This window comes from Hemiscyllium ocellatum, chromosome 11 (genome assembly GCF_020745735.1).
Source record: "Hemiscyllium ocellatum isolate sHemOce1 chromosome 11, sHemOce1.pat.X.cur, whole genome shotgun sequence".
Taxonomy (NCBI): domain Eukaryota; kingdom Metazoa; phylum Chordata; class Chondrichthyes; order Orectolobiformes; family Hemiscylliidae; genus Hemiscyllium; species Hemiscyllium ocellatum.
This window is the reverse complement of record NC_083411.1, coordinates 14,088,998-14,113,257: the sequence shown is the minus strand read 5'-3', so window position 1 is coordinate 14,113,257 and position 24,260 is coordinate 14,088,998. Positions and strand designations below refer to the sequence as shown.

The 24,260-nt window shown below is 42.1% G+C and overlaps 1 protein-coding gene across 2 annotated transcripts in view; it reads right to left on the bottom strand.

Moving 5' to 3' along the window:
* The window catches only part of si:zfos-2326c3.2 (mitogen-activated protein kinase kinase kinase kinase 4), a 290,366-nt gene that overhangs the window by 117,492 nt on the left and 148,614 nt on the right, over positions 1-24,260 (bottom strand). For both annotated transcript variants that reach the window (XM_060832025.1, XM_060832026.1), the window contains 5 exons: positions 9,754-9,929; positions 8,548-8,620; positions 5,836-6,043; positions 2,543-2,716; positions 649-714 (listed from right to left, as the gene is read on the bottom strand). In XM_060832025.1, coding sequence (XP_060688008.1) covers positions 649-714; positions 2,543-2,716; positions 5,836-6,043; positions 8,548-8,620; positions 9,754-9,929 — 697 coding nt within the window. The remainder of the gene's footprint in view (positions 1-648; positions 715-2,542; positions 2,717-5,835; positions 6,044-8,547; positions 8,621-9,753; positions 9,930-24,260) is intronic.

The window sequence follows — 24,260 nt, the reverse complement described above, 5'->3', positions numbered from 1 at the left end:
GTCTAAATCTTTTAACAGGATCAAATGATTTTAACAAGGATATTTACATGTAGTGTCAGATGAATAAAAGTTTCTTGCCGTCCAATAGCTATAAACAGTATGAACAAGGTGAACTTTCCTTGATTTGAAAGTGTTTAAACTTGTCCCAAAGATAGACAGAAACAGACAACTTAATTCAATTCACAACTGCACTATTTTTGATACGGTTCCAAGGATCTTCTGTGGAAAATAACTGAAAGACATTATGAAATAATTCGATATTTATACATTCAATACCTTTGTGATTTCAGGGTTTCGACCTATTCTAAATTAAAGAGCATGATGTTAGTTACATAGTGCTGTTTGATTTATCAGTCATGTACAACATCATATATACCACAAAAGCTGTTGGCCCCTGGCAAGTTAAAATCCTACCAGAATCTCACAAAAGATAATATAACATTGTTATGGTAGACATAGAAGATTCAGAATGCAGTTTAACAGCTCTTGCACTCAAATTGTACGGCCCACTTTCAGATGCCTCAAAAGATTATGTATGTCTATTCCTTGCATGTGGGACTGGTGGGACTTTTCTCCCATGTACCAGATGCCCAGCTAAATCCACTGAATCAACCATAATGGCAGAGTTGGCAAACCAGTTTGGCATACCTGCTGCTGAGGTACATTCATCATTATAGGGCTTTCACTCAGCATGGACTCTGCTCGGTCATCCATCTGCAGAAAGGTCAGAGATATTCAGTATCAGCATTAGAATGAATTCATGGATTAACAAGTGTCTTATCTGAGAAGGAAATTCTCCTTAAATAATTACAGATGAGATCAGGATAGAATCTTCCTTGGACCTTCCATAAAAATATTCAGAAATATGGACCATTCCCAGTTTATTACATCTTTATTTGATAGGACCAGAAATGACAATAGGAAAAACTGGAATTCATTAAAAGCAGGTATCCAACTTTGGAATATTTACACCAAACCTCATCCCATCTGAAACACACTTTTTTTTTGTTCAGTTGCGTGATATAGGTGTCACTAACTGGCTAGTATATATTATTTATTTACTTATTGCCCATCCCTAGTTGCCTCTTCTGGAGTACTGTCTTCAGTTCTGGTCTCCCTGTAATAGAACATTGCCGGAAATGGAGGGTTTGAGTTATAAGGAGAGGCTGGATAGAATGGAACTTTTTCCATTGGAGTGTAGGAGGTGACCTTATAGAGGCTTATGAAATAACGAGGGGTATAAATAAGATGAATGGTAAGTGTCTTATCCCTAGGGTGGGGGATTTCAAGACTAGACAGTGTATTTTTAAGGTGAAAGAAGAAAAATATAAAGAATACACACGAGTCAATTTTTTTGCACAGAGTGTGTTGAATGAACTTCCAAGGGAGTGGTGGATGCAGGTACAGTTACAATGTTGAAAAGGCATTTAGATGAGTAAATGAAAAAAATATTTAGAGGAATATGGGCCAAGCGCAGGTAGGTAGGACTAGTTTAGTTTGGGATTAAGGTTGGATGGATGAGTTAGACTGTGCTGTATGACTCTATGGCTTTATAAGGGGGTGAGCTGCCTTTTTGAATGGCTGTAGTCCATTGTGAACACACTCAAACTCAAGACCATTGTTGTGATGGCTATTACAGCATGCATGTCGATTGTAGCACAGTGCCAGCACGTTTCCTTCCGAGGCAGGATGCTGCAGGTTCAATCCCACTTCGGAGACTTGATCATGAAAATCTACACTCACCCTCAGTGTAGCTCTGAGCTAGCGCTACAGAGTCTACAGGGTCTACATTGTCACTTGGGATCTGACATTAAACTGAGGCCGTTCTGTTCATGAAGATGGAACATAAAATCCATAGCACTATTTAAAGAAGAGCATGGTGAGCTGATTAATATTTATCCCTCAGCCAGCATGATTAAAACAGGTCACCAGCTTGTGATTGTCAGTGGGAGTTGATTGTGTGTAAAATAGCTGTCACATTTCTTAAGCATTGGGAACATTTCCAAAGTACTTGACTGCCATGTACTTAGGGCCATTCTGAGGGCAGCAACAAAGATATTTAAACGTAAGACTTTTAGAAAATATATTTCATGAGAGTCATTAATAACTGCACGACAAAATGTTACAACAGTGCCTGAGAAAGGAATTTTTGATGCAACTGCTTTAGTATCATGGAATAATATCCCCACAGAGTGGAAGCGGGCCATTAGGCCCTTCACGTCCACATTGGTCCTCCAAACAGCATCCCACCTAGACCTACCCCAGCTTTACATTTCCCATTGAATCCACCTAGCTTGCATGTTCCTGGACACTATGGGCAATTTAGCATGGCCAATCCACAAAACCTGCACATGTTTGGACTGTGGGAGGAAACCAGAGCACCCAGAGGAAACCCATGCAGACAGAAGGAGAACATGTGAACTTCATCCAGACAGAGGGTGTAAATGAACCCTGGTTCCTGGCACCGTGAGGCAGCAGTGCTAACCACTGAGCCACCATGCTACCCGAAGGAGTTTCCTGACCCCAGGAAGTGAAAGCCTACCTGTTTCTGTTCAACTTTCCGTTTCCCTTCCACAATCCTCCATCTCTCCTCTTCTGCCCATTTTCTTTCTTCTTCTCCTCCGTTCTTTTGCTCTTTTCTGTATCTCTCCGTCACTTCTGGCTTTTTCTTCCCGCATTCTTGCTGTTTGCGCAGCTCCTGTTCCCTTTTGTGGTGCTGTGTGAGTCAGCACAGAAATGAGAATTGTTAAAAAGCTTAAGATGCGTAGATTAACTTTATCAGATAGATATCAGATTTCATTCTAGATTAAAGTGGTGCTGGAAAAGCACAGCAGTTCAGGCAGCATCCGAGGAGCAGCAAAATCGACGTTTCGGGCAAAAGTCCTTCATCAGGAATGCAGATGTATTCCTGATGAAGGGCTTTTGCCCAAAACGTTGATTTTCCTGCTCCTTGGATGCTGCCTGAACTGCTGTGCTTTTCCAGCACCACTTTAATCTAGAATCTGGTTTCCAGCATCTGCAGTCATTGTTTTTACCTCCCAGATTTCATTGGAAAGTGAAACACCAAGCACAAGTGGAACAGCACAACAGGTTTAATTTGTGTTATCAAGGCAGTTAACATCGGAAATGGGATAACTGATATTATCAGCTAACCTCACATGACAAGATAGGACTTATTCATGAAGAAAACAATAAAAGGATAATGGGTGTAAATAAGTCTTCTGTTTGATGTTCTAGTGCTGGGTTCTTTTAGTCAACTTACTCTTAATTTCAATCTGATGTCTGACAAGAGACTATCATACACCTCTGTTTTAATAAGTAAACTGTAATAAACCCTTAGTGCTTATCACATCTGTGCCCATCTCTGCTGAAGACTTTATGTGGGCATCCTTTTCTACTGAAGAAGGGCTTATGCCCAAAATGTTGATTCTCCTGCTCCTCGGATGCTGCCTGGCCTGCTGCACTTTTCCAGCACCACACTTTTCAACATCCTTTTCTACTTCCTACCAGTAACTTGGCACAATACAAGAAGGATTGATGGCAGTGAATCTACCCAAGATGGTTCTGGTTGGACGGTGATAGTGAGCTGCCTTCTTGAGTTGCTGTAGTCCATGTGTGTCAACCTACAGTACAATACCCTTAGGGAGGGAATTCCAACAACAGTGAAGGAATTGTAATATATTTCCAAGTCTGGATGGTGAATGGCTTGGGGGTGGGGTGGGGGTTTGGGTGGGATGAGGCATGAGCAGGTAGTGGTGTTCCCATGTATCTGCTGCTCTTGTCCCTCTAGGTGGAAGTGGTCATGGGTTTGGAAGGTGCTGTCTCAGAAGCCTATGTGATTTTCTGCAATACATCATGTAACTGGTGCACACTGCTGCTATTGAGCATTGGAGGTGGACAGAGTGGATGTTTACGGACGTGGTGCCAATCAAGTGGGCTGCATTGTTTTGGATTGTGTCAAGTTTTGTGTTGTTGAAACTGCACTCATCCAGTAAAAAGTGAGGTCTGCAGATGCTGGAGATCAGAGCTAAAAATGTGTTGCTGGTTAAAGCATAGCAGGTCAGGCAGCATCCAAGGAACAGGAAATTCGACGTTTCGGGCCAGAGCCCTTCATCAGGAATGGCATTCCTGATGAAGGGCTCTGGCCCGAAATGTCGAATTTCCTATTCCTTGGATGCTGCCTGACCTGCTGTGCTTTAACCAGCAACACATTTTCAGCACTGCACTCATCCAGGCAAGTGGGGAGCATTCTATCACACTTCTGATTTGTGCCGTGTAGATGCTGGAAAGGCTTTGTGAAGTCAGGAGGTAAGTTACTCGCTGCAGTATTCCTAGCCTCTGACCTGCTCTTGTAGCGATAGTATTTGCATAGAATCACACAATCCCTACCATGTGGAAGCAAGCCATTGGCCCATCAAGTTCACACCACCAGTCTGAAGAGCTTCCCACCCTAACCCTAACCCACCCCCTATGCTATCTCTATAACTCCTCATTTCCCATGGCTAACCCACCAAGCCTGCACAAGTCTCCTGCAGGGAAACTTAGCACAACCAATCCACCTAACCTGAATATCTTTGGAGTGTGGGAGGAAACCAGAGCACTCGAAACCCACACAGACACAGAGGGAATGTGCAAACTCAGTACAGATTCCTCAGGACAATCTAACCGGTCCCAGGTTTGTGGGTCAGATCGGGGTTGCTGCGATGCTCACATTGGAGTTCATGTGCCTGGTCCAGGATCAATGTCAGTTCCTGGCCCACGTTACCATTATGGAGCACTCCATTCAGATGTAAGCAACTGAATGTGACTCTGACTCCAGATAACATCCTGGCAGCTTGTGAAAAACCTTTGGCACATTCCCTGTTTTATTAAGAAAAGCAGCAATTCATGGAATGGTTGCTTTTGGGAAAAAAAATTCTAAAATGGTTTGGCCATTTTCTGTGTTTTCTCTTTCTTCTGAAGACATTTCTCTCTTTAATATCCAACAGACATTGCACTCCTGCATAAACAATGTCAGTAGCTTCTTGTTTCACTGTCTGAGCTGACAATGGGCAATGCCACGAATAGAAGACAACAATATATTGGAGAGCCACCGATTATATAAGATTGCACAGCACAGGAACAGACCATTCACCCCAAAGTATTCATCCCAGGGGATTTTAAAAAATACACAATTTGTAATAAACCCAGCCATATGTGGAAATGAATCTGGGAATCGATGGCTTGTGGTAATGTTACTGGCCTAGTAATCCAGAGGCGTAGGCAAATGTTCTGTTACTCGAGTTCAAATCCCACCATGGCAGATGGTGAAAATATCATTCAATAGAAAAATTGAATGAAAACACTAGACTTATATCATAGAGTCATATGGCCAGAAGAGCTTCTTCAACCTATATGCCAACATATCTACACTTTTCTACCATTTTCCAGTACCTGGCCTAGAGGTGAGTGTTAGTGGTGACCATAATACTACTGCTTATTGCCATAAAAGCTCATCTAGTTCACAAATGATCTTTAAGGAATACAATCTACCTTCCTTACCTGAACTGATCTATATGGGACTCCACATTCACAGCAAACTGAATCTTAACTGCCCTCTGGGCAACAAATGCTGGGTAATGCCAACGTCCCATGAATGAATTAAAAGAATAGGATGTACTGGTCATATCGCTCTTCTATTTATGAGTTGGACCAGTTTGTTTTATTTCCAAGTTTGTTTTTTTCTCCTTTCTAGGCGTCAATGTTCACGTTTGACCGGAACAAAGGAACAAGAAAGCAAAAATCTCTCTAACACGGCAGAAACAATAGTGAACAGCACAAAACAAAAACCCTTACGTCTTCCAGCCACCTCCTTTGCTCCTTCTGCTGATTGATGCGTTTCTGCCTCTCGGCCAGTAGTTGCTGCTTGTACTTCTCCTGTTCCTGCAGTTGCTGTTGGAGCACTTGTTGCTGTTGCTGAGCTGCTGCCCGGTTTGTGTTCTCCTGCTGTAGCCGTAGGAACTCTCGCCGTAGAGTCGACTCCCCGGGCTGGTTAACAATGGAACTGAGTGGAGACCACAGAACAACATTAGCCAGAAGGTGAAGGAGCAGACTTGGACATATTCTGGGGATGGAACATGGACTTGGGCTGGATGATGAAAATTCCCTGTGTGTGATGCATCTTCTACAAAAGAAAAACTCCAATCGCTGGAAAGAATCTGCCAATTTTAACTACTTGTGACATTAAATGTTGTTTTCCAAATTGACTTGTTTTAGCAGGAAAGGCAAATTTGTGGGTGTTTTGTTGTACACAATGCTAAACTGGGGAATGATCACTTCAGGCAGAACAGAGGTGAAATGTTTCGACAAGAGTAACATTTGCATTAAAAGGCAGTGTGTTGAACTAATTCGCCACAATGAATGAAATGTTTAGCTGCAACTGAATGTGAGACCCTGTTTTTCCTTAAATGTGAGTTTAGAAGAATGAAGGGGTTGGGGTGGGGGGGGGGGGGGGGTATTACATAGAAGTCTAGAACATTCCACCAGGAGTAGGCATGGTAAACACAGGAAAGATCTTTCCAGTGACCATTTGCCAGAACCAGGGCTCATAGTCTAAGGAGACATACTAGGACTGAGAGGAGGAGAAGTGTCTTCATGCAGATAGTGGTGAGTCTATGGAATTCTGTGCCACAGGAAGTGTTTGAGGCCAAAGCATTGAATGTTTCCAAGAAGGTATTAGTTCTTTCTCTCATTTAACCAATTTTTCTGATCAATTTTCTTAGACATGCTTTCACACACCTCTGGAGCAGGTAGGACTTGACAAAAGACTCCTGGCCCATGGGTCAGGTAAGGCTAAAGGGATCAAAGGGTATGGAGGCGAGATCAGGATCAGGGTACTGAGTAGGATGATCATCCAGGATCATGTTGAATGGTGGGGCAGACCAGAAGGGCCAAATGGCCCATTGCTGTTCTTATGTTCTGTGTTTCTATTATGATTGAAATTCTTCTCTCACCCTTCCCCTCACAATCACTACATACGTTTGGATGCTTATTTTACAAAAAGGAAACAAAGGTTTAAGGGATATGAGGAAAAAAATTGGGATGGGGGGGAAGGGGGAGGTGCAGATGGAGAGGGAATAAGATGGTGGCTGGAGGGGAACAACATAATTTGGAGAACTCTTTCAAAGGGCCAGCAGAGGCACTGCAGGCTGAATGGTCTCTTCCTGCTCAAGAAAACATTGTCTCGAAGCTCACAGACTGTGAGGAAGAACACCTTGCAGCTCTAACACACCGGCGGTGAACTGAAGTGGTTCATGGCGGGATGCTGCCTATAGCCGGAGGATGTTCTGCCCTTGGAAGCTGCCAGCCAAACAGCTCCATCAGTCCCGATGAAGAGATTATGCTCAAAATGCCGACTCTCCTGCACCTCGGATGCTGCCTGACCGGCTGTGCTTTTCCAGTGCCACACTTTTTGAAATCGCTCCATAAGTCCTGGCAGTGAATTTTGCTTCTTCACAGGTGAGATGCTGCGTCTATCACTGGATTGTGAATCCAAAGACCCAAGTAATGGGATTGAATCCCATTAGGGCTGATGGTGCAATTTGGATTCACAGTCCAAAAGAAATCAGGAAGTGAAAGTCTAATCAAAGGAGCATGAAACAATTGTTGGGGAAAAAAAACCTACCTAGTTCACTAATGTCCTTTAGGGAAAGCTGCTACCCTTACTGAGTCTGACTCCAGGCCCACAGCAATGTGGTTGACTCTTAACTGCCCTCTAGGCAATTAGGCCTGGGCAATAAATGCGGGCCTAACCAGGGACGCCGTCATCTCTGAATGAGTGAGAGAAAAGGACAGAGCTGATATTGCTAACGTTGAATTTCATGTCATGCATCACGGACCTAAATTGTTAAGAAGGCTGATTAAAGTCAATCAGCCGTAGTGTTATCTCAACCCAATACAACAGTCTGAAACACATCCTATAAAACCAAATTTGTTTTTAAAGGTAGCCGAAATATTGACTCTCCTGCTCCTCAGGTGCTGCCTGACCTGCTGTGCTTTTCCAGCGCCACACTTTTTGACTCTGACTCTCCAGCATCTGCACTCCTCACTCTCCCCTTTGTGAACAGGAAACAATTTTGTCACAGCTTCCTCATGACTTGAATTTCTGAGCCATTTCTCTCTCTTAACCAACAACATAAAGATGTGCACGTTAGGTAGATTGGCTAAATTGCCCCATAGTGTCCAGCGAGGTGCAGGCTAGATGGGTTAGCCCTGGTTAAGTCAAGGTTATGGGGATAGCATAGGGGGTTGAGTCTGCGTGAGATACTCTTCAGAGGATTGATGTGGACTTGATGGGCTGAATGGTCTGCTTCCGCACTGTAGGGATTCTTTTATGCTATGAAAAACAAGGAATAGTAGCACATGGTGGAATGGAGGCATAATGCAACAGAATTTGGTAGACAAACCAAACTGAGATTGATAGGACACACTCTCTGAAAGGTTGTTGGAAGCAGATTCAACAGAAAATTTCAAAATGCAATTGGATAAATACTTCAATGAATAAATTACCTTGGCTCTCCTTCATCTTCATTCAATCCATCTTCATCTTCCTCACTTCCACTATATTCATATTCTGTTTCATCTAATTAGAGGAAGTGATAATGATGAAGCTCATATTCGGTAGGTCCAGAAACGGGAACTAATTCTTTTAATTAAGTTTTGGTTTTTGATAAGCTGTGCGTTGAGGGACTGAAAGGCCTACTCCTACTCTGGCCCCTAATATATACACTAGTACAGCACATAGGAGGCAGATCGGAAGGTGCAGTTGAGACCACAATCAGATCTGCCATGATCTTATTGAATGGTACAGAAGGCTTGATGGGCCAAATGGCCTGGTGCTACTTCGAATTCCTGTGCTTGTGTCTAAGGAGTTCATTCTCTGCGAAACAGAGGTTGTGTTTTTGGAGTGGGCAATGACAAACTAAAGAGAATTGGCGAATTTGCAAAGGTAAAATAAAATAAGCAGAATAATTTAATAAAACATGGAATTGAATAACTGGCGTTGAATTAAATTTCAAATAGTGAGTGTAGGGTATTGCACAACTTAATGCAGGAAAAGCAGATTTTCCAGATAGTGTTGAAAGAACTGATGGTAAAGTGAAAAGAGATATGGGGGAATTAGTGAAATTGACACTTAACATCCAGTTATTAGAAACAAATAGAAAGCTATGTAACAAAATCAATCAAGGAAAAGGAGGGTTTTAAAGCTGGATTTGTGCAGTCTGCTGTCGAGTCTGCTTCTTGACTAATCTGTCTGGTTTGAACCAAAATAACACAAGGGAGTCATTTCAACCCAAAGTAGAATGCAAAGAAGAATCAAGTAGCTGATTCTCGAGATTGAGTTGTCATGAAAGTTTGCAAAAGCTTGAGCTGTAGTTGAGACAATGTCTTACTCAAGTATACGTAAGTCTATCTGAGTGTTTAAGATAAACATTGCAAAGGTAAATCCAATGCTTTCAGACCTTAGCAGCACAAGAAGCATAAATTGTCACGTTCAATACTATACAGCAAAACAAATTGAAATGACATTACAGGATTTTTAGAATACATTTGTACAGTCTTCCTGTAACAAGGAACAGAAATTCAGCTTATGCATATCTGTCTGACAAATTGAGCATATCAGGATTTACAACAACTGCCCATGGCTGAATGAAGAATGAAACTATAACTGCAATGGCCAGTATCAACAGTTAGAGTAACAGAAGCAGTTTGTACCTTTCTCACCCTTCTTCTTTCTAGTTCTGTCAATATGATCTTTCAGCATAATACGAACTTGCCGATCATTCTGCTGATCACGGATGAATGAATGCTTTAACAGTGCTTCAGTGGTGCTTCGATGTAAATGATTCTTCACCAGGCAGTTTTCCACAAAATTAATAAACTTCTTCGACCTAAAGGTAAATAAGTAAGTTTTAGTGATAATGGCAAAATTTCAAACATATGAACGGCCTCTGAACGTCCCAGAAGTCAATTGCCTCGTCAAAGACTATATGGATTGGGGCAACAGAACCTTCTTGCTGTTTAGCTGGGAACACCTTCCACTGTTGCCATCTTACAGGTGGGAAATGCAGCAGGCAATACACGGCCTAGCATTACCATCTGCTCTCAACCTGGCCCTAACATCAGCATTTAGGAGAGGCCTAGTGCATTATGTTTCAAAAGATTCAACAATACTCTCAAGAACAAAAAAAAACAATCAATAGGAGCAGGAGAAGGCTATTTGTCTTGAAAAACCCGCATTGACATTTAATACAGTCATGGTTAGGCTTCAACTCCACCTTCCCATTTTCCTTAATTCCATGAGAAGCCAGAACTCTGGTGATCCCAGCTTTAAATGCATTCAAGAATGGAACATCTAAGCCCCTCTTATGGAGAGGATTCAAAATATTTACAACTCTTTCAGCAAAGTCATTTCGTCATCTCACTCCTAAATGATCAGTTCTTTATCCAGAGAAAGTGCCTCCATGTTTTAAGTGGCTGGACAAGTGGAAACTCTCTACTGGATCTGTCCACTGATTATATTTGTCTTTTGACAAATCCATCTTTCAGGCCATGCTGAAATCCCAACATAATTTACCATATCTCTGCACCATGTGGAAAAAGGAAGAAAGTAAATGGGTCTCCATCATCCAGATCCAAGCAACTCCTTGAGCATTGCCTGGGGAAGTCCTCCTTTAGTTTCAAGAGCATTATTCAGTTAATTACTGCCATCATGGGTCAAAATGCAGCCATTACTGAGGCATTGATCTTGCAACCTACAAAGGCTGATTGAACTGATCATTGTAGTATCAAATTGTCCTTTCATAATGAGTAGAATTGTAGTGATTTGGTATTAGAGAATTTGAGTATTGCTGATAAAAAGACACCTTCTGTCACAGCTTTTCCTCATGGTCTTGTCAGCACATTTGCAAGGATACTGATATAAAAGGCAACAATATTTGATGCTATATGACTCGAGAATATTGATTGGCAAATGGACTCTGACTGATAAATTGACTGACTGCATTGGATGATCAGCTATGATCATACTGAATGGAAGGATAGATTTGGAGGGCTGAATAGCCTACTCTTGGTTCTGTTTTGTATGTTTCTATATTTCATTGTCCTGTTCTTTGCAGAACGTCAAAGCATACGTACACATTGTTCTTGTTTCAAAGTAACAAAATAGGCAACAGCCATTCTATGCATTATTCCTTTGGTCAAGGTATTGAATCAACTTGACTGGTTTAAATTTAAACAAAGCTTGGCAGTTAATTATCAGTCATCATCTAACTGGTGCATATTGCATGGCAGCCCTTTTATCAATCAAAATCCATTTGATAAATAGTCATCACTCTCATGTCATAGAGTCTACAATGTTATTTCCCTTTACAGTCGTATTCTTATGAAGTCCCTGCTGAGTGCAAGATGAAATTCTTCAATAAAATGAATTCATTTTCAGCAATACTTGAGTCGACAGATAATGTGTGAAGCAGGCAACATTAGGGAAAAAAAAGGTCTAGTGAAGTTCCTCATACGAACGTTTCAATGTTTTCTGAAGAGTACACCCAAAGTTAATTTCTCATAAAAAGGAAATGATTGATCTACCTAATGTGAAATGTTAGCTTTATTTGCGTAGAACCCACTCTTAATAGCAACAATGTGGTAATCCTTCAAATAGAAAACAGCCTAAAATTTCTTTAAACTTCTTAAAATATTGTTTTCTTTGAAAAATAGTCTCAGTGACTTCACAGGAAAGTTGAATGTTGATTGTTTGTTGAGCAGTAGCGGTTAAGAATGTATTTCTTAGAAATGTAAATTTATGAATTAACACAGGGAAAGTAAGAATTCGCAGACACAGGAGAGGGAGCCAATTGAGAGTAAGGGCCAAGGATTTCTATTTTCTACTAGCCTCCAGTTTAAAGCTAACAATAGCAGAGGAACTTAAGGTAAGCTTAAAGTAAGTAAAGGTAAGTAATGCAACTTATAGCTTTGAAGGTAGGGCATGGAAGGACAGCTCAGCCAGGCAGAAAGTCTGTCCTTGAGCAAGTGGGGAGTCAAGGGCACTTCTTATGATTCAGACAGGCCCATGTGTGTGAAGTGTCATCGGCTTTTTCTCTGGGTTTCTGAGCTTGAGCAGCAGCTACATGCATTCTTGAGGCAAACAGCTATATGATAGTATGTTCAGATACGTTGCCACACTGCAAGCAGGCAGATACAAATATATGAAAGAGGAAAAGAGTAGGTCACTCTGTCCTCCTAAAGGAAAATCACGTGCCCAGCTGTGCTGTTATTTGTCAGACAGTCAAAACATGGTTGCAGATGTAGGTTTTAAGGAATCAAACTTGAGTTTGGAAGAACACAGCAAGCAAGGCAACATCAGGAGGTGGAGAAGTCAACATTTTGGGTATTAGCCCTTCTTCAGGACTAGATGTGGGGTAGGGGGAGCTACAGCTAAAGAGAAGAGGGGTTGGGGTGGGAAGAGTAACAGAAAGGTGAGGTAGTGATGGGTTTTAAGGAGTGCCTTAATGGAAGAAAATGAGGATGAGAATTGAAGGGAAGAAACAGAAGAGTGCAGGAAGTTGTGTGGCTGGAGGAGATTACAGAAATACGCAGAGGTGATGGAAGGATTTGACATCAAAGATAAGTGTTTTAAAATCGAGGCATTGCTTGACAGGGAAACTATGTAGGTGAGTAAGCATGGATGGGACAGGTGAATGGGAATAGTATGAATTTAGGAGGAAGTTGAATTCTCAACCCAGCACATTTAAAAGGGTACAAGATGCGTCTTACATTCCAACAAGTGTGACTTGGATATAATCAAAAAATATGTGCTGAGCACCAGCAAATTATTACCTTCGATGCAGCATCACAATACCTCAGATTTTGGGAATACAAGATTGTTTTCTCAACACAAGATAAGCTGAGTGTTGAATTTAGAATCCTAATTTCATTATGAAAGCCCTTTTATAAATCAAATAGAAACTCTGAGTAATTTTATGAATACTGAATTTCCAACTAACCAGATATTTTGGTTTTCTGTCCACCCTCTCCCAGATCTGTCCACTCCTCCAATTTTGGTCCCTGCTATGGCCCTCAATTTTCATTGCTCCATTATTTTTGGATGTGCTTTCAAATTTATAGGCTCTACATTCTGCAAATCCCTCCCAAACATCTTTTTATAATTTACTCATGGGGTGTGGACATTGCTGGCTGTGCCAACATTTATTACCCATCCCTCATTGACCTTGGGAAAGTGGTGAGCTTCCTTCTCAAACTGTTGCTACTTCATTTTGTTTCTACCTCATTCACCTCTTTAAACCACTCCATAAGACTGCCTCTTTGATCCTGCTGCCTCACAGGGCCAAGGAACCAGGTTTGATTCCAGGCTTGGATGACTGACTACACATCCCGGAACACAATGGGCACAGCCAATCCACCTTTACTTGCACATCTTTGGACTATGGGAGGAAATCAGAGACTCGGAGGAAACCCATGCAGACACGGGAAGAACGTGCAAACTCCACACAGACAGTCGCCCAAGGCTGGAATCAAACCCTGACCACTGGTGCTGTGAGGCAGCAGTGCTAACCGTGCTGCCCTTTATGGAAATGGAAATTGAAAACAAAGGAGCTTAAATCTTAAAAAAGGCCAGGCCATTTAATCAGGAAATCAGGAATAAACTTTTCTCCACATAGGTTGGGAGAAATCTGGAACTCCAAACTCCAAAAGTCGTGTTAGTATAATTGGAAGATTCAGGATTAAGATTACTGGATTTTTATTTGGTAAGGTGGGTAAACTGAATTAAGATACAGATCAGCCATAATCTCACTCAATGGCGGAACAGGCTCGGGGCTTTTAAATATCTAACTCCTATTCCTATGTTCCAATCTCTGTACAGAAGTTACAGTCAGCAATGTTATGTTAGGAATATGTAATATACTGATGCCAAATTCCTCTCTGCGCTATTTTAGTGGAGACATTGATTTAATAGAGGCTCCATAATCTCTCCGTTAAGATGGAGACAAAAGGTATTTGTTATAAACACTTAAGCATTTGAAAGATGAAATTCCTGACACCAGCTTGCAGATTTGATTATTGAATCACGTAATCAGATGAGGTTTACTTTGTCAAAGACATCTTTTGTTTACTGTATTTGCAATTCAAGCATAAATCTCAGTCTTAATTACATTTGATGGTTTGAACCCATGGTTTAATCCAGGGTTTTTATGAGAGTCAGAAAATAAATCATGACAATTCTTAAACATATGGTAATTAATACAATAAATCTGCACATCATCTTAAACTTCTAAACTTAGATTGGGCATCTTCTAAAGTTTATTATTCATAACTACTGAAGATGCTACTGTAATTAAAAAAAAATCATTAAGTAAGAGATTCAGTCATAAAAACCACCCCAAGACAAATGATCTGCTTGGAATTACTATGCTCTAATAAATTAAGCTTCAATCTGCAATTTGAGAGGGAGAGGGTACAATCGGAAGTGACAATATTTCTGTTGAATAAAGGGAACTATGGAGCTATGAGGGAGGAGCTGGCCAAAGTTCAATGGTGCAATACTTTAGTAGGGATGACAGTGGAGGAACAATGGCGGATATTTCTGTGTATAATGCAGAAGATGCAGGATCAGTTCATTCCTAAAAGGAAGAAAGATCCTAGGAGGAGGCATGGGTGGCTGTGGCTGACAAGGGAAGTTAAGAAACATATAAAGTTAAAAGAGAAAAAGTATAACATAGCAAAGATAAGTGGGAAAAAAGCGGACTGGGAAGCTTTTAAAGAAAAACAGAGGATTACTAAGAAGGAAATACGCAGAGAAAAAATGAGGTACGAAGGTAAACTGGCCAAAAATATAAAGGAGACAGTAAAAGCTTTTTAGGTATGTGAAAGGCAAAAAAAATGGTGAAGACTAAAATTGGTCCCTTGAAGACAGAAACAGGGGAATATATTACAGGGAACAAAGAAATGGCAGAAGAATTGAATTGGTACTTCAGATCTGTGTTCACTGGGGAAGACACAAGCAATCTCCCTGAGGTAACAGGGGCTGAAGGACCTGAACTGAAGGGAATTTATATTTGCCAGGAATTGGTGTTGGAGACACTGTTAGGTATGAAGGTTGATAAGTCCCTGGGGCCTGATGGTCTACATCTCAGGGTTCTGAAGGAGGTGGCTCGAGAAATCGTGGACACGTTGGTGATTATTTTCCAGAATTCGATAGATTCGGGATCAGTTCCTGCGGATTGGAGGGTGGCTAATGTACCACTTTTTAAGAAAGGTGGGAGAGAGAAAGCAGGAAATTATAGACCAGTTTGTCTGACCTCAGTGGTGGGATAGATGCTGGAGTCTATTATAAAGGATGAAATTACGACACATCTGAATAGTAGTAACAGGATAGGTCAGAGTCAGCATGGATTTATGAAGGGGAAATCATGCTTGACTAATCTTCTGGAATTTTTTGAGGATGTAACTCTGAAGATGGATGAGGGAGATCCAGTAGATGTAGTGTACCCGGACTTTCAGAAAGCTTTTGATAAAGTCCCACATAGGAGGTTAATGAGCAAAATTAGGGCACATGGTATTGGGGGCAAAGTACTAACTTGGATTGAAAATTGGTTGGCTGATAGGAAACAAAGAGTAGTGATAAACGGCTCCATTTCGGAATGGCAGGCAGTGACCAGTGGGGTACCACAGGGATCAGTGCTGGGACCGCAGCTTTTTACAATATATGTTAATGATATAGAAGATGGTATTAGCAATAACACTAGCAAATTTGCTGATGATACTAAGCTGGGTGGCAAGGTGAAATGTGAGGAGGATGTTAGGAGATTACAGGGTGACCTGGACAAGTTAGGTGAGTGGTCAGATGCATGGCAGATGCAGTTTAATGTGGATAAATGTATGTTATCCACTTTGATGGCAAGAACAGGAAAGCAGATTACTGCCTAAATGGAATCAATTTTGGTAAAGGGGCAGTACTGAGAGATCTGGGTGTTCTTGTACACCAGTCAATGAAGGCAAGCATGCAGGTACAGCAGGTAGTGAAGAAGGCTAATAGCATGCTGGCCTTCGTAATAAGATTGATTGAGTATAGAAGCAAAGAGGTCCTTCTGCAGCTGTACAGGGCCCTGGTGAGACCACACCTGGAGTGCTGTGTGCAGTTCTGGTCTCCAAATTTGAGGAAAGACATTCTGGCTATTGAGGGAGTGCAGCGTAGGTTCATGAGGTCAATTCCTGGAATGGCGGGATTACCTTACACTGAAAGACTGGAGCGACTGGGCTGTATACCCTTGAGTTTAGAAGACTGAGAGGAGATCTGATTGAGACATATAAGATTATGAAAGGATTGGACACTCTGGAGGCAGGAAACATGTTTCCACTGATGGATGAGTGCCGAACCAGAGGACACAGCTTACAAATATGGGGTAGACCATTTAGGACAGAGATGAGGAGAAACTTCTTCATCCAGAGAGTGGTGGCTGTGTGGAATGCTCTGCCCCAGAGGGCAGTGGAGGCCCAGTCCCTGGATTCATTTAAGAAAGAGTTGGATAGAGCTCTCAAGCATAGTGGAATCCAGGGTTATGGAGATAAGGCAGGAACAGGATACTGATTAAGGATGTTCAGCCATGATCATATTGAATGGTGGTGCAGGCTCAAAGGGCAGAATGGCCTACTCCTGCACCTATTGTCGACTGTCTATTTTCAAAAGAGGAAGTATGATCTCGGTTGTACCTCAACATCTTTGCTGAAGTTGGTGATTAGAGTGAAATTGCAACAGTTATAGAAAAAAGAAACAGAATTGTGACTTAGTTAACCCCAAAGTATGAACTCCCATCAGCGAACCCAAGATAAATGGATTATATTTATCCTGCATATTTTAAGACCTTAATATGTCTTGGCACATTTTACCATCAATGTGGAATGAATGGGATGTCGTGATACGCAGAAACTAATTGAGGCACAGTACGGTCCCATAAACTGACCATGATATGATCATCTATTCAAGTGAAGTTGCTTAGGACTTAATGATTCACCGGGGAGAATCCCCTGATCTTCTAAAACAAAATCAGAAAATGCGAGAGGAACACAGCAGGTCTGCAGAGAGAGAAACAGAGTTAATGTTTCGAATACAACAAGACTCTTCTTCTGAACTGAAAGGTACTGGAAAATTTTGTCTATTATGCTGTAAGCAGGTGTGTTCAGAGCCAAAATTCAAAGGGGTTGCTCTTCTGAAAGTCAGGGCACTGGGATACTTTGTATTAAGCTCAGAGGCCAGATGACACCTCAGTTCAATGTCTCATCCAAATCATGAGTAGGTGAAGGATGGATGGTGACATGGTGAGACCACCTCTGAACTGGGATCCAGAGACCCAGGTGAATGATCTCAGGACATGAGTTTTACTTCCACTATAGGAATATACATCTCACAATAATGATAGTGACAACATCACCGAGTGCAATAAAAAACCATCTGATTCACTAATACCCTTCACAGCAGGTCATTTGTCTTTGTTCCCTGGTCCGGTTTATGTGTGACTCCAGACCCACAGCAATAAGATTAAATCTTCAAAGCCCTCTGAAATAGTGCAATGGGTCACTTAGTTCAAGGGTAATTTGGACAACAAATACTTGGTTTGCCAGTGACACCTGCATGAATGGATAGAGAAAAATAAACCTCCAACTATGTGCTCCACTGGATTGTCAGGCTAGATTATGTACTCTAGAATGTGGTGTAAGACATGAATGTATAACCTTTGCCTCAAGGCTAGAGTATTATATACTGTACCACTGCCGATACACATGGCTGGTTTAATCTAAGTCACGCATATATCGACTGTGTAGACTGCCCTGCCTTTCTGATCGAACTGGGAACTCAAGCAGGTAATTATAAATAAAATAGATGCAATGAGTGCCTTCTTTCAGAAAGCAGTGTATCAGGCAGAATAATCCATTCCAAATAATTGGCTTCACTGTGTGCGAGAGGCTTTGTAGGTTTTCAGTCAGGTTGTGACAGGGCACATTAGATTCAAGCAATTCTCAATTTATCATGGCTGACTTCTACTTCAGCGCCTAACCATGAAGCAACTTCATATTTCACACAACATCCATCTGTGCCTTCTTACTTATAATGAATTTAGACTTGTCAATAGACACAGTGGCACAATCTAAAATGTCAAATGGAGTGCTGGAGTTAAAGGTGAGTGCAAGGCAGAGACTGAGCTCACTACATTTTCAGCGAGTGCCTAATATGTGAGCTACAAGTGAAGTAGTTGGGACAGTAACTGATTTCAGCTGCCCGTAATGATTGGAACAAATTGCGCATCCATGAACAACTTCCTATTTCAAATTCAATAGTGATGACCTTTCTTTAAGGTAAGTAATAGCGCAAAAGAGCCTTAAATTTCAAGATGCTACTCTACAGCCATTCCAGTAAACAAAACGGCACCTTTGGGAATGTCACACTTGGGTGGCAGTCAGTATTCATGATAGAACCTGCGTGTTCACAGATTGTTATTATCGTAGAAACACATCATTGCTACAGAGCAGCAGGAGGCTGTTTGTCCCATCCTGCCTGTGGTAGGTCTATGAATGAGCAATTCACTTTGTGCTGTTCTCCTGCTTTCTCCCAGGAACCCAGGACATTTTTCCTTTTCACATAGAAAACTAGTTCCTTCTCAAATGCCTTAAATAGAGTCATTGAGTCATAGAAATGTACAGCATGGAAACAGACCCTTCGGTCCAACCCGTCCATGCCGACCAGATATCCCAACCCAATCTAGTCCCACCTGCCAGGACCCGGCCCATATCCCTCCAAACCCTTCCTATTCATATACCCATCCAAATGCCTTTTAAATGTTGCAATTGGACCAGCCTCCACCACATCCTCTTATAGCTCATTCCACACATGTACCACCCTCTGCGTGAAAAATTTGCCCCTTAGGTCTCTTTTATATCTTTGTCCTCTCACCCTAAACCTATGCCCTCTAGTTCTGGACTCCCCGACCCCAGGGAAAAGACTTGTTTTTTTATCCTATCTATGCCCCTCATAATTTTGTAAACCTCTATAAGGTCACCCCTCAGCTTCCGACGCTCCAGGGAAAACAGCCCCAGCCTGTTCAGCCTCTCCCTGTAGCTCAGATCCTACAACCCTGGCAACATCCTTGGAAATTTTTTCGGAATCCTTTCAAGTTTCACAACATCTTTCCGATAGGAAGGAGACCAGAATTGCATGCAATATTCAAACAGTGGCCTAACCAATGTCCTGTAAAGCCGCAACATGACCTCCCAACTCCTGTACTCAATACTCTGACCAATAAAGGAAAGCATACCAAATGCCTTCTTCACTATCCTATATACCTGCGACTCCACTTTCAAGGAGCTATGAACCTGCACTCCAAGATCTCTTTATTCAGCAACACTCCCTAGGATCTTTCCATTAAGTGGATAAGTCCTGCTAAGATTTGCTTTCGCAAAATGCAGCACCTTGCATTTATCTGAATTAAACGCCATCTGCTACTTCTCAGCCCATTGGCCCATCTGGTCCAGATCCTGTTGTAATCTAAGGTAACCCTCTTCGTTGTCCACTACACCTCCAATTTTGGTGTCATCTGCAAACTTACTAACTGTATCTCTTATGCTCACATCCAAATCATTTATATAAATAACAAAAAGTAGTGGGCCCAGCACCAATCCTTGTGGCACTCCACTGGCCACAGGCCTCCAGTCTGAAAAACAACCCTCCACCACCACCCTCTGTCTTCTATCTTTGAGCCAGTTCTGTACCAAATGGCTAGTTCTCCCTGTATTCCATAAGATCTAACCTTGCCAATCAGTCTCCCATGGGGAACCTTGTAGAATCCCTTACTGAAGTCCAGGTAGATCACATCTACTGCTCTGCCCTCATCAATCTTCTTTGTTACTTCTTCAAAAAACTCAATCAAGTTTGTGAGACATGATTTTCCACCGACAAAGCCATGTTGACTGTCCCGAATCAGACCTTGCCTTTCCAAATTCATGTACATCCCGTCCCTCAGGAATCCCTCCAACAACTTGCCCACCAAGGGTCAGTCTATAGTTCCCTGACTTGTCTTTACTGCCCTTCTTAAACAGTGGCACCACGTTTGCCAACCTCCAGTCTTCCAGCACTCACCTGTGACTATCGATAATACAAATATCTTAGCAAGAGGCCCAGCAATCACTTCTCTAGCTTCCCACAGAGTTCTCAGGTACACCTGATCAGGTCCTGGGGGTTTATCCGCTTTTAACCATTTCAAGACATCCAGGACTTCCTCCTCTGTAATCTGGACATTTTGCAAGATGTCACCATCTATTTCCCTACTGTCTATATCTTCCATATCCTTTTCCACAGTAAACACTGATGCAAAATATTCATTTTCTATCTCCCCCATTTTCTGTGGCTCCACACAAAGGTCACCTTGCTGATCTTCGAGGGGCCCTATTCTCTCCCTAATTACCCTTTTGTCCTTAATATATTTGTAAAATCCCTTTGGATTCTCCTTAATTCTATTCGCCAAAGCTATCTCATGTCCTCGTTTTGCCCTTCTGATTTCCCTCTTAAGTATACTCCTACTTTCTTTATACTCTTCTAAGGATTCGCTCGATCTATCCTGTCTATACCTGACATATGCTTCCTTCTTTTTCTTAACCAAACCCTCAACTTCTTTAGTCATCCAGCATTCTCTATACCTACCAGCCTTCCCTTTCACCCTGACAGGAATATACTTTCTCTGGATTCTTGTTATCTCATTTCTGAAGGCTTTCCATTTTCCAGTCATCCCTTTACCTGTGAACATCTACTTCCAACCAGCTTTCGAAAGTTCTTGCCTAATACTGTCAAATGAACCCACCTCCTCCACCACACTTTTAGACAGTGCTTTCTGGGCATTAATGATTCATTGTGTGAAACCATTTTTTCTCATATCCCTTTTGCTTCTTTCGTCAATTAAGTTAAATCTGTGCCTTTTTTGGTGTTGTCTGTCTCCAGAATCTTCATTCTTCTAAATACTTCCATCAAAGCCCCTTTCAGCCTCCTCTTCTCCAAAGAATATTTCTCTTCTTTATCTTCACAACTGAAGTTTGTCATGTCTAGAACCATTTCCGTAGTCCCCTTCTGTATCTTCCTTCTCCAGTTCCTTCATATACTCCCTCAAGTATGACATCTGGAATTGAATAAAATTTTCCAGTGGCTCTGTGGTTAGCACTACTGCCTCACAGCATCAGGGACTCAGGTTTGATTCCACCCTCAGAGAACTATCTCTCTGTGTATCTGGGCAGGGGGCTTGCTCTGGTTTCCTCCCACAGTCAAAAGCTGTGTAGGTTAGGTAGATTGGCCATACTGAATTATCCCATAGAGTCCAGGGATATGCAGGCTAGGTGGATTAGCCATGGGAAATGCAGGGTTACAGGGATCTGGGTGGAATGCTCTTCAGGGGGTTGGAAAGGCCTCAATAGGCTGAATGGCCTGTTTCCATATGAACAAATGTCTCCCATAAGTTCCTCATCATGTTCGTGGGAGGTCACAGAGTGCATCACAACCAATGAATAACTTCTGAAATGCAGTTTTTAATGATATCTTCACAGCGCCAGGGACCCAGTTCAGTTCCAGCCTGGTGACTGTCTGTTTGGAATTTGCACGTTCCCCCCATGTCTATGTAAGTTGACTCCGTGGTGCTCCGGTTTCCTCCCACAATCCAAGGATGTGCAGGTCAGATGGACTGGCTGTGCTAAATTGCCTATATTGTGTAGGTTAAGGGCATTAGTCAGGAGAAATGTAGAGTAATAGGGTAGGGGAGTGGGTTTGGATGGGTTGCTCTTTGGAGGGTAGATGTGGACCTGTTGGGCCGAATGGCCTGTTTCCACACGTTCGGGACTCTGTGAATTACAACATCTACTAATGCACGAGAAGGTCTTAGCAAATAAGAAGAAAGGGTAATCTGTTTTCTTCTTTTCATGACGAGGGTAAAGAGAGGAAATTTGGCAAGGATGACAGAAGCTGGCCTTGTCCATTCTGTAATGGATAATTTCCATCTGTCTTAAATAGGACCTTGTTTTACATCCTTCTCTGAAAGACTGCAACTTCAATACTGCAGCACCCTGTGCTGTGCTCAAATCTCAGCCTAAATTAGTAATTTGGACTTCAACCCATATTCCTTGGACAATGCCTGAGCCAAATTCACACTTGACAGGTAGCATTTTCCAGGAACTGTGAAAAAAAAAACCCTTTGGAAATAGCTCACCAATCATGAGTGTGGTTTGTAGCAGTTACTAATGTTTTCTTTTCCGATGTTAGAGCTGAAGTGTTAGTCGGATGAGGACTGAGGTGAAATGCACTAGGTGTTGATAATTTGGGATCTAACTTCAAATTCAGTCCAAATTGACAAGCATGAAGAATTTCTCTGTCTATTGACTGCAAGGGTATAGTTAGAAATAGATGGGGATGGGATGGTATTATCACTTTAGCTCTAAATTGGTGTGGCTCCAATATGCTCAATAATGAACTCAAATAAGACAAGAGGTCAGCTCCTGTGCTCAGGCTGTAGGATGGCAGGGATAGCAAAGACAAAGATGCAGAAAGGCTCACACTCAGGAATCCATGGATGAAACATATTATTGCATCAGAGCATCCTCCCAGCCTTCTGCTGCTTGTACTGTAAATCCTCTGTATTCTCAAAATCTATGAATTGCAAATTCGTCTACCTGCGCTAAAAAATAAGTAATAACAGAAACCAACATCTGCAAGCAGAAATTGTGCATTCATGATTTTTGTAACCATTTTAATGAGCTCCGCAAACTTCATCATTCATATGGGCTTTCAGGAACAAAATTCTTGTGGATACGGAGGAATGACTGTAGTTACTCTCGCCACACTATCTCATGGGATGCCAAATTCGCCTGTCTTGGCCTCGCACACTCACTGTATCTTGTCCATAACTACTCTGCGATGTATAGCTTTGAATTATACTGAGGCTGACCCCTCTTTCTGCTGCCCTGCACTATTCCCTTGAGTAGAGATGACTGCAGCTTTCCAGCTCTGATCAATTTTTTAGATTAGATTACTTACAGTGTGGAAACAGGCCCTTCGACCCAACAAGTCCATACTGACCCTCCGAAGAGCAACCCATCCAGACCCATTTCCCCTACATTTATCCATTCACCTAACGCTATGGGCAATTTAGCATGGCCAATTCACCTGACCTGCACATTTTTCTGGGAGGAAACCGGAGCACCCGGATTAAACCCACGCAGACACGGGGAGAATGTGCAAACTCCACACAGGCAATTGCCTGAGGTGGGAATTGAACTCAGGTCTCTGGCGCTGTGAGGCAGCAGTGCTAACCACTGTGCCACCCGACGTACTTACATTTCCTTGTCTGGGTGCCACAAATCAGAATTATTTTTGATTGCCGAATTCCATTTCTCTTACAGTCTGTGTATGAGGTTTTAAGTTTGTATCTAGGCCTCCACATTTCAAAGGTCTCTATTTTCCATGATGGATTTTGAGTGATTGTACAGGTTTCGGAGGCACACAGAGATTCAAAAGACACTTGATGAGTGCTGTCACTGCTATAGCAGAGAAGGAATTTGAGTGGAAGATGTCAATCATTCACACATTAAGAGAAAAAGAATCAGGCCTGACACTTTGAGCTTGTGTTACTCATAACCCCAACTATTGGGGAATCCAAGGGTATGGGGAGTAGGCAGGAAAGTGGGGTTAAAGTTTAAGGTGAATGGTAAAGCAGGCAGGATGGTCTGCCCCCACACCCATCTACTGTGTTCTCCTGTTTAATGCCAGGTTCTTGGCTCACTTTTTATCTTGGACAAATTGGGAGCTTTTCAGATTGCCCACAATTCACTACAAGAAGAGAGGAACAGGTGTAAGCTATTCAATTCTTCAAGGATGTGGAAGGTTTGTGAAGGTTTGTAGCTCAGGTTGAGGTTTAGTGTGTAGGTTTGCTCGCTGAGCTGTAGGTTTGATATCCAGACGTTTCATTACCTGGCTAGGTAACATCATCAGTGGCGACCTCCAAGTGAAGCGAAGCTGTTGTCTCCTGCTTTCTATTTATATCTTTCTCCTGGATGGGGTTCCTGGGGTTTGTGGTGATGTCATTTCCTGTTCATTTTCTGAGGGGTTGATAGATGGCATCTAGATCTATGTGCTTGTTTATGGCGTTGTAGTTGGAGTGCCAGACCTCTAGGAATTCTCTGGC